Raw genomic sequence first — 16,296 nt, 5'->3', positions numbered from 1 at the left:
CACTTCAGACCTAGGGACATATACAGACTGAAAGTGAGGGGATGGAAAAAAGATATTCCGTGCAAATGGAAATCAAAAGAAACCTGGAGTAGCAATCCTCATATATGATAAAATAGACTTTAAAATAAAGAATGTTACAAGAGACAAGGAAAGACACTACATAATGATCAAGGGATCAGTCCAAGAAGAATATATAACAATTATAAATATATATGAACCCAATATAGCAGCACCTCAATACATAAGGCAACTGCTAACAGCTCTAAAAGAGGAAATCGACAGTAACACAATAATAGTGGGGGACTTTAACACCTCACTTACACCAATGGACAGATCATCCAGACAGAAAATTAATAAGGAAACACAAGTTTTAAATGACACAATAGACCAGATAGATTTGATATTTATAGGACATTCCATCCAATAACAGCAGCTTACACTTTCTTCTCAAGTGCACATGAAACATTCTCCAGGATAGATCACATCTTGGGTCACAAATCAAGCCTTGGTAAATTTAAGAAAATTGAACTCGGGCTTCTCTGGTGGTGCAGTGGTTAAGAATCCACCTGCCAATGCCGGGAACACAGGTTCGAGCCCTGGTCCGGGAAGATCCCACATGCCGCGGAGCATCTAAGCCCGTGTGCCACAACTACTGAGCCTGCGCTGTAGAGCCAACGAGCCACAACTACCGAGACTGCGTGCCACAGCTACTGAAGCTTGCATGCCTAGAGCCCATGCTCCGCAGCAAAAGAAGCAACTGCAGTGAGAGGCCTGCACACTGCAACGAAGAGTAGCCCCCGCTCACTGCAAATAGAGAAAGCCCGTGCACAGCAACAAAGACCCAATGCAGCCAAAAATAAATAATAAATAAATAAATAAATAAAATTTAAAAAAAATAAAATTGAAATCATATCAAGCATCTTTTCTGACCACTACGCTATAAGATTAGAAATCAATTACAGGGAAAAGAACGTTAAAAACACAAACACACGGAGGCTAAACAATACGTTTCTAAATAACCAAGAAATCACTGAAGACATCAAAGAGGAAATCAAAAAATACCTAGAGACAAATGACAATGAAAACACGATGATCCAAAATCTATGGGTTGCAGCAAAAGCAGTTCTAAGAGGGAATTTCAGAGCAATATAATCCTACCTCAAGAAACAAGAAAAATCTCAAATAAACAATCTAACCTTACACCTAATCGAAGTAGAGAAAGAAGAACAAACAAAACCCAACGTCAGTAGAAGGAAAGAAATCATAAAGATCAAAGCAGAAATAAATGAAATAGAAACCAAAAAATCAATAGCAAAGATCAATAAAACTAAAAGCTGGTAATTTGAGAAGATAAACAAAATTGATAAACCTTTAGCCACACTCATCAAGAAAAGGAGGGAGAGGACTGAAATCAATAAAATTAGAAATGAGAAAGGGGAAGTTACAACAGACACCGCAGAAATACAAAGCATCCTAAGAGACTACTATAAGCAACTCTATGCCAATAAAATGGACAAATTCTTAGAAAGGTATAACTTTCCAAGAAAGAACCAGGAAGAAAAAAAATTTGAACAGACCAATCACAAGGAATTAAATTGACACTGTGATTAAAAATCTTCCAACAAACAAAAGTCCAGGACCAGATGGCTTCACGGGTGAATTCTATCAAACATTTAGAGAAGAGCTAACACCCATCCTTCTCAAACTCTTCCAAAATATCACAGAGGAAGAAACACTCCCAGACTCATTCTATGAGGCCACCATCACCATGATACCAAAACCAGACAAAGATACTACAAAAAAAGAAAATTACAGACCAATATCACTGATGAATATAGATGCAAAAATCCTCAACAAAATACTAGCAAACAGAATCCAACAGCACATTAAAAGGATCATAGACCATGATCAAGTGGGATTTATCCCAGGGATGCAAGGATTCTTCAGTATATACAAATCAATCAATGTGATATACCATATGAACAAATAGAAGAATAAAAACCAGATGATCATCTCAATAGATGCAGAAAAAGCTTTTGACAAAATTCAACACCCATTGATGATAAAAACTCTCCAGAAAGTGGGCATAGAGGGAACCTACCTCAACATCATAAAGGCCATATATGACAAACCCACAGCAAACATCATTCTCAATGGTGAGAAACTGAAAGCATTTCCTCTAAGATCAGGAACAAAATAAGGATGTCCACTCTCACCATTATTATTCAACATAGCTTTAGAAGTCCTAGCCACGGCAATCAGGGAAGAAAAAGAAATAAAAGGAATACAAATTGGAAAAGAAGAAGTAAAACTGTCACTGTTTGCAGATGACATGATACTATATATAGAAAATCCTAAAGATGCCACCGGAAAACTACCAGAACTAATCAATGAATTTGGTAAGGTTGCAGGATACAAAATTAATGCACAGAAATCGCTGGCATTCCTATACACCAACAATGAAAAATCAGAAAGAGAAATAAAGGAAACAATCCCATGTACCACTGTAACAGAAAGAATAAAATACCTAGGAATAAACCTACCAAGGGAGGTAAAAGCCCTGTACTCAGAAAACTATAAGACGCTGATGAAAGAAATCAAAGATGACACAAACAGATGGAGAGATATACCATATTCTTGGATTGGAAGAATCAATACTGTGAAAACGACTATACTACCCAAAGCAATCTACAGATTCAATGCAATCCCTATCAAATTACCAATGGCATTTTTTACAGAACTAGAACAAAAAATCTTAAAGTTTGTCTGAAGACGCAATAGACCCCGAAAAGCAATCTTGAGGGAAAAAAACGGAGCTGGAGGAATCAGACTCCCTGACTTCAGACTATACTACAAAGCTACAGAAATCAAGACAATATGGTACTGGTACAAAACCAGAAATATAGATCAATGGAACAGGCTAGAAAGCCCAGAGATAAACCCACACAACTATGGTCAACTAATCTATGACACAGGAGGCAAGGATATACAATGGAAAAAACACAGTGTCTTCAGTAAATGGTGCTGGGAAAACTGGACAGCTACATGTAAAGGAATGAAATTAGAACACTCCCTGACACCATACACAAAAATAAACTCAAAATAGATTAAAGACCTAAATGTAAGACTGGATACTATAAAACTCTTAGAGGAAAACATAGGAAGAACACTCTTTGACGTAAATCACAGCAAGATCTTTTTTGACCCATCTCCTAGAATAATGGAAGCAAAAACAAAAATAAACAAATGGGACCTAATGAAACTTAAAAGTTTTTGCACAGCAAAGGAAACTATAAACAAGATGAAAAGACAACCCTCAGAATGGGAGAAAATATTTGCAAATGAATCAATGGACAAAGGATTAACCTCCAAAATATATAAATAGCTCATGCAGCTCAATATCAAAAAAACAAACAACCCAATCCAAAAATGGGCAGAAGACCTAAGTAGACATTTCTCCAAAGAAGACATACAGATGGCCACAAGGCACACGAAAAGCTCCTCAACATCACTAAAATTATTAGAGAAATGCATGTCAAAACTACAATGAGTTATCACCTCACACTAGTTAGAATGGGCATCATCAGAAAATCTGCAAACAACAAATGCTGGAGAGGGTGTGGAGAAAAGGGCACCCTCGTGCACAGTTGGTGGGAATGTAAATTGATACAGCCACTGTGAAGAACAGTAGGGAGGTTCCTTAAAAAACTAAAAATAGAATTACCAAATGATGCAGCAATCCCACTACTGGGCATATACCCAGAGAAAACCATAATTCAAAAAGACACATGCACCCCAATGTTCAATAGCCAGGTCATGGAAGCAACCTAAATGCCCATCGACAGACAAATGGATAAAGAAGATGTGGTATGTATATACAATGGAATATTACTCACCCATAAAAAGGAATGAAATTTGGTCATTTGTAGAGACTGTCATACAGACTGAAGTAAATCAAAAAGAGAAAAACAAATATCGTATATGAATGCATATATGTGGAATCTAGAAAAATGGTACAGATGAACCGGTTTGCAAGGCAGAAATAGAGGCACAGATGTAGAGAACAAACGTATGGACACCAAGGGGGTAAAGCAGGCTCGGGGGGATGGTGGTGGTGATGGTGGGATGAACTGGGAGATTGGGATTGAGCTATATACTCTTAATATATATAAAATAGATAACTGATAACAACCTGCTGTATAAAAAGTAAATAAATAAAATAAAATTCAAAAATAAAAATAAAAATAAATAAAAAGGAGGGGAAACAATGTTATTTCTTCCTTTCATTGGTATGCCTTTTATTTCCTCTTCTTGCCTTACTGTACTGGCTATGACTTCCAGTACTGAACTGAGTAAGAGTGACAGCAGACATCCTTGCCTAGATAACCTTGATGTTTTAGGGAGAAAACATTCTGTCTTTCACCATGAAATATGATGGTAGCTCTAGGTTTCTGAATATGTTCTTTACCAGGTTGAGAAAATTATCCTCTATTACTAGTTTTCAGAGAGTTTTTTTTTATCATAAGCGGATATTGAGGTTTGTCAAGTACTTTTTCTAAGTCAATTGATATGATCATGTGAATTTTCTTCTTTTCTGTTAATATGGTAGATTACAGTCACTGATTTTTTACATACTGACAGGCTTGAATCCCTGGAATGAACTCTACTTCGACATGGTATATAATTCTCCTTATATATTGCTTAATTCTACTTGCTAATAATTTGACAAGGATTTTCCCATCTATATGCATTAAGAATACTGGCTTGCCAGAGATAAACCCATGCATATATGGTCACATTATCTTTGACAAAGGAGGCAAGAATATACAATGGAGAAAAGACAGCCTCTTCAATAAGTGGTGCTGAGAAAACTGGATAGCTACATGTAAAAGAACGAAATTAGAACACTTCCTAACACCATACAAAAAAACCCTCAAAATGGATTAAAGACCTAAATGTAAGGCAAGGCACTATAAAACTCTTAGAGGAAAATATAGGCAGAATGCTCTATGACATAAATCACAGCAAGACCCATTTTGACCCACCACCTAGAGAAATGGAAATAAAATTAAAAATAAACAAATGGGAGCTAATGAAACTTAAAACGTTTTGCACAGCAAAGGAAACCATAAACAAGACGAAAAGACAACCCTCAGAATGGGAGAAAATACTTCCAAACGAAGCAACTGACAAAGGATTATCCTCTGAAATATAAAAGCAGCTTATACAGCTCAATATCAGAAAAACAAACAACCCAATCCAAAAATGGGCAGAAGACATCAATAGACATTTCTCCTAAGTAGACATATAGATTGCCAACAAGCAAATGAGAGGATGCTCAACATCACTAATCATTAGAGAAATGCAAATCAAAACCACAACGAGGTATCACCTCACACCGGTCAGAATGGCCATCATCAAAAAATACAGAAACAATAATGCTGGAGAGGGTGTGGAGAAAAGGGAACCCTCTTCCACTGTTGGTGGGAATGTAAATTGATATAGCCACTATGGAGAACAGTATGGAGGTTCCTTAAAAACCTAAAAATAGAACTACCATACGACCCAGCAATCCCACTACTGGGCATATACCCTGAGAAAACCATAATTCAAAAGGATACACGTGCCCCAGTGTTCACTGCAGCACTATTTACAATAACCAGGACATGGAAGCAACCTAAGTGTCCATCGACAGATGAATGGATAAAGAAGATGTGGCACATATATACAATGGAATATTACTCAGCCATAAAAAGAAACGAAATTGAGTTATTTTTAGTGAGGTGGATGGACCTAGAGTCTGTCATACAGAGTGAAGTAAGTCAGAAAGAGAAAAACAAATATCATATGCTAACATATATATGGAATCTAAAAAAACAAAAATAGTTCTGAAGAATCTAGGGGCAGGACAGGAATAAAGACACAGACGTACAGAATGGGCTTGAGGACATGGGTAGGGGGAAGGGTAAGCTGGGACAAAGTGAACGAGTGGCACTGACATATATACAGTACTAAATGTAAAACAGATGGCTAGTGGGAAGCAGCCGCATAGCACAGGGAGATCAGCTCTGTGCTGTGACCACCTAGAGGGGTGGGATAGGGAGGGTGGGAGGGAGATGCAAGAGGGAGGGGATATGAGGATATATGTATACATATAGATGATTCACTTTGTTGTACAGCAAAAACTAACACAACATTGTAAATCAATTATACTCCAATAAAGATATAGGTGTGTGTGTGTGTGTGTGTGTGTGTGTGTGTGTGTGTGTGTGTATTATAAAGAATAGTGGCTTGGTCATAGTTTTTTGGTGTTTTGTTTTGTTTTTTGTTGTTGTTACTGTTGTAGTTTTAACTGTCTTTGTCTGGTTTAGTATGAGGATAAGACTAGCTTCATAAAATACACTGAGAAGGGTTCTTTCCTTTCTGTTTTTTGGAAGGGGTTGTGTAGAACTGGTGTTCACTGTGCTAAAATGTCTGGTACAAGTCTCCAGTGAAACCATTCCAACGTACAGATTTTCTTTCTAAGAGATTTTAAATTATGAATTTAACATCTTAACAGTTATAGGGCTATTCAAGTCATATTAGATGAGTTGTACTTTGTGCTTTTCAAGGCATTGGCTCATTTCATCTAAGTTATCAAATTTATGTTTGCAGAGTTGTCCCTTACTATCGTTTTGATATCTACAAGGTTTGTAGTGGTACTAATTTCATTCTTAATACTGGAAAATTTTTTCTTATCTTTTTTCCCCTTCTGTCAGTCTTGCTACATGTTTGTCATCAATCAGATTGGTTTTCAAATAATAGCTCTCATTTATTAATTTTCTGTTTTCAATTTCACTGATTTCTGTCCTTTTCTTTATTATGTCCTTCCTTCTGCTGGCTTTGGGTTTCTTTTGCTCTTTTTCCAGGTTAGGTGGAAGCTTAGATTATTGATTCAAAACAATTCCTCTTTTTTCTAATGTAAGAATTTTTGCTAAAGGGCAGCATTTAATGTTCTAAGTTTCCCTATCAGTAGTATTGCTTCAGCTGTGTCTCAAAATTTCTGACATGTTATATTTTCATTTCCATTCAGTTCAAAGTATTTTTAAAAACATTTCCCTTGAGACTTTCTCTTTGACTCATGGATTTAAGTGTGTTGTTTATTTTTCAAATGTTTGGTGATTTTCCACTTATCTTTCTGTTATTGATTTCCAATTTGATTCCAGTGTGGCTGAAAAACATATACTCTATGATTTTAATTCTTTTAAATTGAGGTTTGTGTTATGGCCCAGGATATGGTCTACCCTAGTATGTAGTCCACAGGCACTTGAATGTTATACTCTGCTGTTGTTGAGCAGACCATTTTATAAATGTCTGTTAGATCTTGTTGGTTGATGGTATTGTTAAGTTCCATACCTTTGCTAATTTTCTGTCTAGAGATTCTACCTATCAATTATTGAGAAGGGCACTGAAGTCTCCAACTATAATTGCAGATTTGTCAATTTCTCCTTTCAGGTAGGACAGCTTTCACCTCATGTATTTTGCAGCTCTGTTACTTGGTACATACACATTTAGGATTGCTGTCTTCTTGATGGATTGACCTTTTTATCATTAGTTAATGCCCTTCTCTGTCTCTAGTAATTTTGCTTCAAAGTCTACTTTACCTGATATTAATATAGCCATTCCTCATTTATCTTGATTAATGTTTACATGGTATATCATTTTCAATCCTTTTACTATCAACCTGCCTATACCAATATACTGTAGGGAGTTTTTGTAGCTAGCATACTGTTGGGTCACTTTTTTTTAATCTAATATGCTGATCTCTGCCTTTTACTTGGTATAGTTAGACCATTTACATGTAACTAAGTATGCTATTTAAAATTTTTGGTTTGTTTTATTTTTTCTGCCTTCCTGTGGATGACTGAAAAAAATTTTTTTAATTTTACTTTGATTTATCTATAGTGCTTTTGAGTTTATCTCTTTTTCAGTGGTTGCTCTGGGTATTACTTACATACACAAAACTTATCTGTCTGTTGGTCCCATCCTTTTACCAGTTCAAGTGAAGTATAGAAAGCTTACCTCTATGTCTTTTTACCTTCTCCCATTTATAATATAATTGTCTTAAATAGTTCCTCTACATACATTTAGAACCACATCAAACAGTGTTACAATTTTGGTTCAACTATCAAACATAATTTAGAAAACTCAGGAGGACAAGGAAAGCCCACTGTATTTACCCAAATTTTTGCTTACCATGTTCTTTCTTCATTCCTAATATTCCAATATACCTTCCTTTTATCATTTCCTTTCTATTTAGAGAAATTTCTTTAGCCATTTTTTTAAGGTAGGTCTGCTAGTGACAAGTTCTCCTAGTGTTCCCTCATCTAAGAATGTCTTGATTTTCCCTTCATTCCTGAATATTTTCACTGGGTATAAAACTCTAGTTGACAGGTCTTTTCTTTCAACACTTCAAAAATATGCCACTGCCTTCAGGCCTCCATAGTTTCTGATGAAAAATCTGCTTCTGAGATATCAGAGTGCTTTTCTCCTGTAGAAACAGTACCTTTTCTCACTCACTGCTTTCAAGATATTTTGTCTTTAGTTTTCAGAAGTTTAGCTATAATTGAACTTGACATAGAGTTCTTTTGGCTTATCTTGTTTGTGGTCTGCTCAGTTTCTTGGACCTGTGGCTTTATGCCTTTTGCCAAATTTGGGAAGTCTTCAGTCATTATTTCTTCATTTTTCTAGCCCTGCCTTCTTTTTCCTTTCCTTCCAGGACTCCAGTGACACAAATGTTAGACCTTTTGTTATAGTCCCATGGGTCCCTGAGGATCTTTATCCCCTCTCCAGTCTATTTTCTCTGTTATTTAGATTGGGTAACTTCTATTGTTCTATCTTCAAGTTCACTGATTATACACTGTCTCTTCCATTCAGCTGTTGAGCCTATCCACTAACTTTTTGAGTTTGGTTCTTGCATTTCTCAGTTCTAAATTCCCATTTCATTTTTCTTTATACCTGCTATTTCTTCCCCAGGACTCTCTATTTTCTCATTTGTTTCAAGTGGGTTTAGGAACTCTCACTTAAGTATTTCTATGATGCCTGCTTTAAAATATTTGTCAGATAATTCTAACATCTGTTATTTTGGTGTTTTTTGTCTATTGATTCTCTTCTTTCATTGAAAATGAAATTTTCCTGGTTCTCAGAATATAGAATGATTTTTTTTTAATTGAAATCTGAACATGTGGGGTATTATGATATTCTGGACCCTATTTTAAATCTTCCGGTTTAACTGGCTTCCTCTGACACTGTTCCAGCTGGGGAAAAGTTCCTGCCCAATTACTGCCAGGTGGGAGTAGAAGTCCAATTTCACTTGGCCAATGTTGAAACTGGTGGTGGGGAGGGGTTGCTCACTACTGCTGGCAAGGGTAGGGATTCTGGCTACTCAGTAGGCCTCCGCTGACACCACCTGGGCTGTGAGAGGCAGGAGTATCTCATTACTGCTCCCTTTGTGGCCTCCACCAACACCACAGGTAGGAGAGGGAGAGCCTCCTTACTCCTGGGAAGCGGTGAAAGTCCTGACTCCCACCTAGGCCTCCTCTAACATTATTCCAGTGGGAAGGAAAAGGAGCACCTCCTTACTGTTTAGGTGGGAGTGTAAGGCCAGGCTCCCCACATGGTGTCTAATGACAGTTAACCAGGGCAAAGGGAGAATGGCAGTGGGGAGGTTCAGTACTGTCGAGCAGGGAAGAAACTCCTGCCTCCCTACTCAATCTTCTCTGAAATCACCCCAGCAGGGGGTTGGACAGCCTTGTTACAACTTCATAAGGGTGGAAGTCTAGGCTCCCTACTCAGCCTTGGCTGGCATGGGTTAGGGTTGGGGCCACAGTCTTTCTGCAGTGTTTGGCTAGAGCATAGCAGTTACTGGCTACCTTTTCTGTCTTTCCCAGTCTTTTGGCTGGAGAGAGCAGGCTTATTAGTCTGTGCTGGTTGCTATTTCCAGCCTGCCATCATCTTCAAGCTTGGGATATATTAGGCAAAAAGAAAACCCAGGGAACTCACCCCATGTCATTCCTTGAATCCTGAGGTCCCTAGTCTTTATGCCTTTTCTCCACCTTTCAGTCTTCTTATGTTTATTTTATATATAATGTTCAAGATTTTCAGTTGTTTTAGCGGGAGGAATAGGGCAATGTACATCTACTCCATCATCCTGAAAGCAGAAGTCCCCACTTTTTAAACTGGTTCCCACTATGTCCAACCACACAAATTCCTAGAAAAATGAGGATACAGTCTGTGGAAGAGAGTTTTCTTTATGTGATGCTTACATATTTGGACAAATTTGGACTACTCTACCATCCAAATGAATTATGTGGTTAAGCCAGGCATATAAGAATGTCCAAATTACCTGTTAAATCAGGGTAGCACTTATGATATAAACTTGTGTACACTAAATACATGGAACACTTATGATTTCGTAAATACTTATGAATTTAACCATTTTCTATTCAAAACTTTAAAATGATTGTTAAATTGTGTTTACTTAGGGAACAAGTACATGATCTGATCTTTCCAAGGACACTATATGGAACTATACAGCTAAATCCAATTTCAGACTTTTGAACTATACAGCTAAATCCAATTTCAGACATTTTGTCATAATAAACAGATACTTAAATGTACTTACCCCAAAAGAAAATAAAACTACCCTAAAATAAATGGTCTAGAACAGTGCCTGCCACAGAACAAGCAACTCAATAAATACATGACAAAGGGTATCTATAACAAGATAGTGTTTAAAAGTTACTATTAAAAAAATTTTAAAATAAATAAAATTTACTATTAAGTAGAAAAGCTTCCCTAGTTAATGTCAAACATATGAGGCTATATCATTTTTGTTTAATTTATGAAATGTTTTCATAATTAACCAATAAAAATTATATTTCCAATTTTTATGTATCATTAGAATGTATTTAGGAGTATCTTCTTATAATAAGACATTCTCAAATATGCTTGGCAATGAGCAGATTCAAGGTTTCTTTGATTATAAAGTTCAGAGAGAATGGTTTTATGCAGACAGCTCTAATCAGTGAAAATAAAAGGTTGTAATTACCTAATAAATCACTGAGAATCAAGTTTTTTAAAAGATTAATACAATCTTTCAGCTGATATTAATTTTTCAACATTAATAACAAACTATGTAAAACAACAGGAAATTATAACATATTTTAGTATTCTCACTCCCCTCCAAGGTCCCAAGGATATAAATGTTAATGTAACAAAGTAGAGACTTCCTTAAATCACCTTAATCTAATGCAGAGCTTCACAAAATATGTTCCTTAGAATCCTAGTGTCTCTTGAAATACTGACATGTCCCACAGAGAAAAGATAAGGTTGGTTAAACCCAGTTAAACAAATTTCTCTACTATAGGAACACTCAGGGCATTTAAAATTAAATATGCACTGTAAACTTCCCAAAGAGAATTACAGTTACACAGTTTCCCAAATTTATTTAATCAGAAGCCTTCTCCCAAACAACTATTAAATCCCTTTGGAGACTAGTGTTGAACAGAACTCAATCTGAGAGACAGAATGGCAGAAGAACCCTTTTCACTACTTGGCCAGGTAGAATGAAGACCAGAAATTTAACAAATATTATAGTTATAATAACTAAGAAATGATTCAACAAAGAAAATATTAGGATGAAAAGCTTTTTAAAAAACTATACACGATTCCTAGCACTTATTAAAAAACTAGTCCGCTATCAATCATGCTGAAAAATAACCATGAAAGTTGATTACAGATGTTATAATGATAAATTAACTAAGCGGCAACTCCATTCTAATTTAATCTTAAATATTATTCTCAAGTTTACTTAAACATGGAGATAAAACAACTCCAGAAATTGGATGTTTCAGATGAAGTTAAAAAAAAACAACTTTCATTTTTAACAGAACTTCACACTTAATTATCTGAAATTAAACGCCAGGTGTTAACCTCATTGAACACACATAAATATAGTATTGTGGCTCACTAAACAATATATAATAAGCAGAACATATAACCATCAATGTTGTATGTGTACGTAAGTACATGTGTGTATATATGTGTGTATGTATTCAAGTATGTTTATGTATATATGTATACACAGCCAATAAGGCAAACATACCAGAGACCCTTAATAAAAGTAGAAAAATAAATTTTAAGAGTTTAACTCAAATTAAGGCCAAATATTATAATAGTTTGAATGAGATTTTATAATGTTTCTTTTAACTAGATATTTACAATCCACATTTATACCAAATTCTTTTTAAAACACATAGAACTAACAAAATACACAATGGCAAGCAGTGATATAACACTAAATTTAGATGCTATATGATGATTTCTGCAGTTTAACAAGTGTAGGTTATAAATTTGAATTCAGAAAATAAAGGGAAACCACTTACCTCTAACTAAAGTTCTCTGAAGGTAGTATCCTCCTTAGAACCCCTATCTTGGGTAGTTTCACCTGCTGTAATTTCCCTCAAGAGATTCCAGCAAAGTCTAGGAAGGTTTAGGTTCCCTTCTGCAAGCCCTATTAGCGCATGTGTGTTATAAACCTGCTCACATACTGCTTCATAGCTGTAACTTCCAATTCCCACTGAATAATCTCCACCACCACCACCACCGTCATCCATGTATCAGTGTAGGAGAGAATTTGGAGAATTTCATTTAGAAATGTGACTTTCTTCACTTCTCCAAAAATATCCCCAAATCATTCCACTGCTATGTCTATAATGTACTGAAGAGAGTGGTGACGATTCAGCAGGTGAATAAATTACAACATATAGATTTAGCTATGCAATTATATTTGCTGAACTCAAATATTAGATTCCAACATAACACAAATAAAACTAGCTTTCTCAACATTCAATAAATATGTAAAAAAAAGAAAAACTAAACTGAACATATATGTGAAAAATCTTACATAAAAAATACTTTCATAAATAAAGTAGAAAAAATAGTGTACATCACCTGGGACTACTATTTCCCTAGTATATTTTGTTAAAGAAATGCCAATATTTTAAAATGAGCTAGGAGATAAGTCACTGAAAGACATATGTTAATGATTTTTCAGTATGTCACTTCTACCTTAAACTGTCAAAATAAATAAAGTGAAAACAAAACAAAAATGAAAAATAAAACTAGCCACTCAAAGCAATGCCCATCTCATATACCCAGAGTGGCAGTTTACAAAGGGTACTATTAAGCACTTAATAAAATTTTTCAAATCTATTCAGGAAGCTGACTGAAAAACAGTGGAGCAAAGGAGGCCTGATCTTCCACTCTCCAGAAAAGGTCTTTTACTTTGGATTCCCACTGACTGATTCCATAACTTCTTGCTGATTATTTCCTGTAAGTCACATAAAAATAGGAGAAAAAAAGAAAGGGCATCAATTGTCCTAGAGGCCAGAGTACTAAACCATACTTGTAGCACTATTTTAGAGGCTAAAGTATGGACTAGCTTTAAGAACACTGATTTTAGGTGAAGCCACCATCGGCTTGACTGCAGCATAAGTAAGATCCAAAGCAACATCATGATGAAATACTACTTTTTCAGATATCTTAGTTAGCTTTGAAAGTTTCCCCTGGCTCATTACAGGTTCAAATAAATATTTCTGAACTCTAATTCCTTCCATGACTCTCCCTTTGTATAAGCAATTCAATACACAAACATAAGAATAAAATGCAATAATAAAATTATCAAAAAGCAGTTAAAAATAGATAACAAAAGGAGGAATGAGAAAATCTTAATCGTCCAATTTGATACTCAATATATAAGTAACTAAGTTAATTATATATAGTTCTGAGTCTTCAAATTATCTCTGTTTATATAATACCTGGGTCATTTTAAAATTAAATTTTAGAATAGGGATGCTCCTTTAAAAAATGTAGCCTCTGTTTGTCATAAAAACCAGAGGTTATTTTTCCAATGGAACAAAACAATACCCTCAAAACAAAAAAAATCACAGAAGTAGACTTACAGGGAATTCCCTGGCAGTCCAGTGGTTAGGACTCCATGCTCTCACTGCCAAGGGCCCAGGTTCAATCCCTGGTCAGGGAACCAAGATCCCACAAGCCACACGGCAAGGCCAAAAAAAAAAAAAAAGTACCATTCATAAAATAGATTGTTTAGAGCTTTAAAAAAAAAGATAAAGTGAAATAATCTAGTCACCTCTAAGAAAGAATAAAAGATTGAGCCATGAGGCAGTATATTTGCATATACTTCCCCTCTTATACATGCACTATTAGGACTCACTGGAGGGTCAAAAATCTTCTAGATCTTGCTAGTTTAAATGCAGGAATGTCTAACAACCCAAGAAGGTGTATCTAGGATGATACTTACCTTAGGATATATTATACCACTGTGCTATTATGTATTCTGTGTATGGATACACAAGCAGTCAGCTGAAAGGTACACACCACACTAGCAAATGCTTGGCTGGACCCATAAGGTCGGATGACCAATGGAATATCAAGATATGTGTCGATTCTCCAGCCCTCATAACCACATTCCAGACATCTCACGTAGTCCTTCAGCTTGCCTTGATACAGTTCATTTATAAGATCAGCCTAAAAAATAAGAACATTTATATTTTTTAAAGCGTTCCTTAAAAGTAAGTTACCAATATTTTATGCCTTTTAGAATGATTTTCAAAAGGATATTGATTCTTACTGTTGAAGTTTTAGAAAGCTTTAAGATTTATCTAGTCTAAAATTCTATAGAAAAAAATCAAGGTTTTAACAAAAACAAAATAAATTAAGAATGTGCAAAAGTTATTTCAATTCTCACATTACTAAAAATCCCACTATTAAAATGTGTTTTGTTGAAATCAGTTATCAACTTATTTTACTACTAAGCCCCATATTATCTTTTCATTAGGATGAGAATACATCATAACTGATCATTTTAGGCATACTGATAATCACACAGATAAACAACTGGCTACTTTTATAGCTTAACATATATGACCACCACTTTTGCAATAATATATTTTGATTTCTAAAATCATATCCTCTATCTCAAGGTACAAATAAAACTTTTTAACTTTCAGTAATATACATAAAATAACTTTAAGGAAAATTATACTGTAATTTTTAAAATGTACAGAAATTGAAAAAAAAATCTTAAACTCCATCTCCCTCAAAATATCCTCACCTAAAAGAATGGATCTCACCTACTCCCCAAACTTAGCCAACTGGGGCTATTCTGGCTCAAAGGAGGCAGGTAACTCCTTAAGTAAGGACCCTCCATGTGAATGTCTTGCCTCAAGATTCTTGTACCCAAACTTGGGAACTCAGAAGGAATGCCCTAGCTGGTCTTAATAGAAGTGTTGACCCACACAGGGATGTAAAGAGGAGGAAGGGTACCTTCAGACCTATGAAAAAGAAACACCCCCCAATACTATCTACATAAAGTTATGAAAATACAATCCTATAGATAATGCAGAGAAACTAGATCATTAAATGAACTTAAAATTTTTTCCAATATCTCTTAAGACTAGATAAGAGGGAAAGCATATTACAGTTTACCTCTTTCATAAATTTATACCTCTTCAAGTATCTAGGATTCATAAGCCTTCAAATTAGGATCCACCATAACTGTCTACTCTAATACTATTTATTTAATGAAGCTTTTTTCATTCACCTGCCCCAGTTATATTTGATTATGTCTTCTCTACCTGAGAGGGCATTTATACGTGTTTCAATCCAGTGTTTTTCAAACACTTTTGATAGCAACCCACAGCAAGAAAATAATTTACACTGCAACCCAGTACATATAACTGTAACAAAAGTTGCATAAAACAATACTTACCCTTACTTATGTGATGCTTCTCTTATACTTTTCTATTTTATTCCTTTTTTTTTAAAGTGCTGGTCTTGATTCACTAAATCTATTTCATAAATGAATGGATCACAATCTAGTTTGAAAAACTTTAGTCCAAGCCATCATAATAGTTCCAATCAGACAGTAGATCCTCCAGGCTACCTTCCAGATTCTTCCCCTTTTTTACCCCTAGTGATCTTCTATCACTACACCTAGCATAAACCCTCCTCTGTACTGAGTCCTGAGCCCCATCCAGTTCAGCCTTATGTCTCACCTCAATGATATATCTAATATTCTCCCACTTCTAACCCGTTCCTCCTTCCACTGGATAAGAAGAATAGGATCAGATTAACAAGGATCCTAAGTGTCAAAAGCATGACTATACCTCACTGGTCAAAAAGAAGGTAATGCGGGCTTCCCTGGTGGTGCAGTGGTTGAGAATCTGCCTG

The 16,296-nt window shown here is 35.5% G+C and overlaps 1 protein-coding gene across 2 annotated transcripts in view; it reads right to left on the bottom strand.

Annotated features, from left to right (window-relative positions):
- The window catches only part of USP47 (ubiquitin specific peptidase 47), a 115,812-nt gene that overhangs the window by 43,896 nt on the left and 55,620 nt on the right, over positions 1 to 16,296 (bottom strand). For both annotated transcript variants that reach the window (XM_059931142.1, XM_059931143.1), the window contains one exon: positions 14,443 to 14,592. In XM_059931142.1, coding sequence (XP_059787125.1) covers positions 14,443 to 14,592 — 150 coding nt within the window. The remainder of the gene's footprint in view (positions 1 to 14,442; positions 14,593 to 16,296) is intronic.

The sequence above is a fragment of the Balaenoptera ricei genome, chromosome 8, assembly GCF_028023285.1.
Source record: "Balaenoptera ricei isolate mBalRic1 chromosome 8, mBalRic1.hap2, whole genome shotgun sequence".
NCBI lineage: Eukaryota > Metazoa > Chordata > Mammalia > Artiodactyla > Balaenopteridae > Balaenoptera > Balaenoptera ricei.
This window is presented reverse-complemented; position numbering and strand designations above follow the sequence as displayed.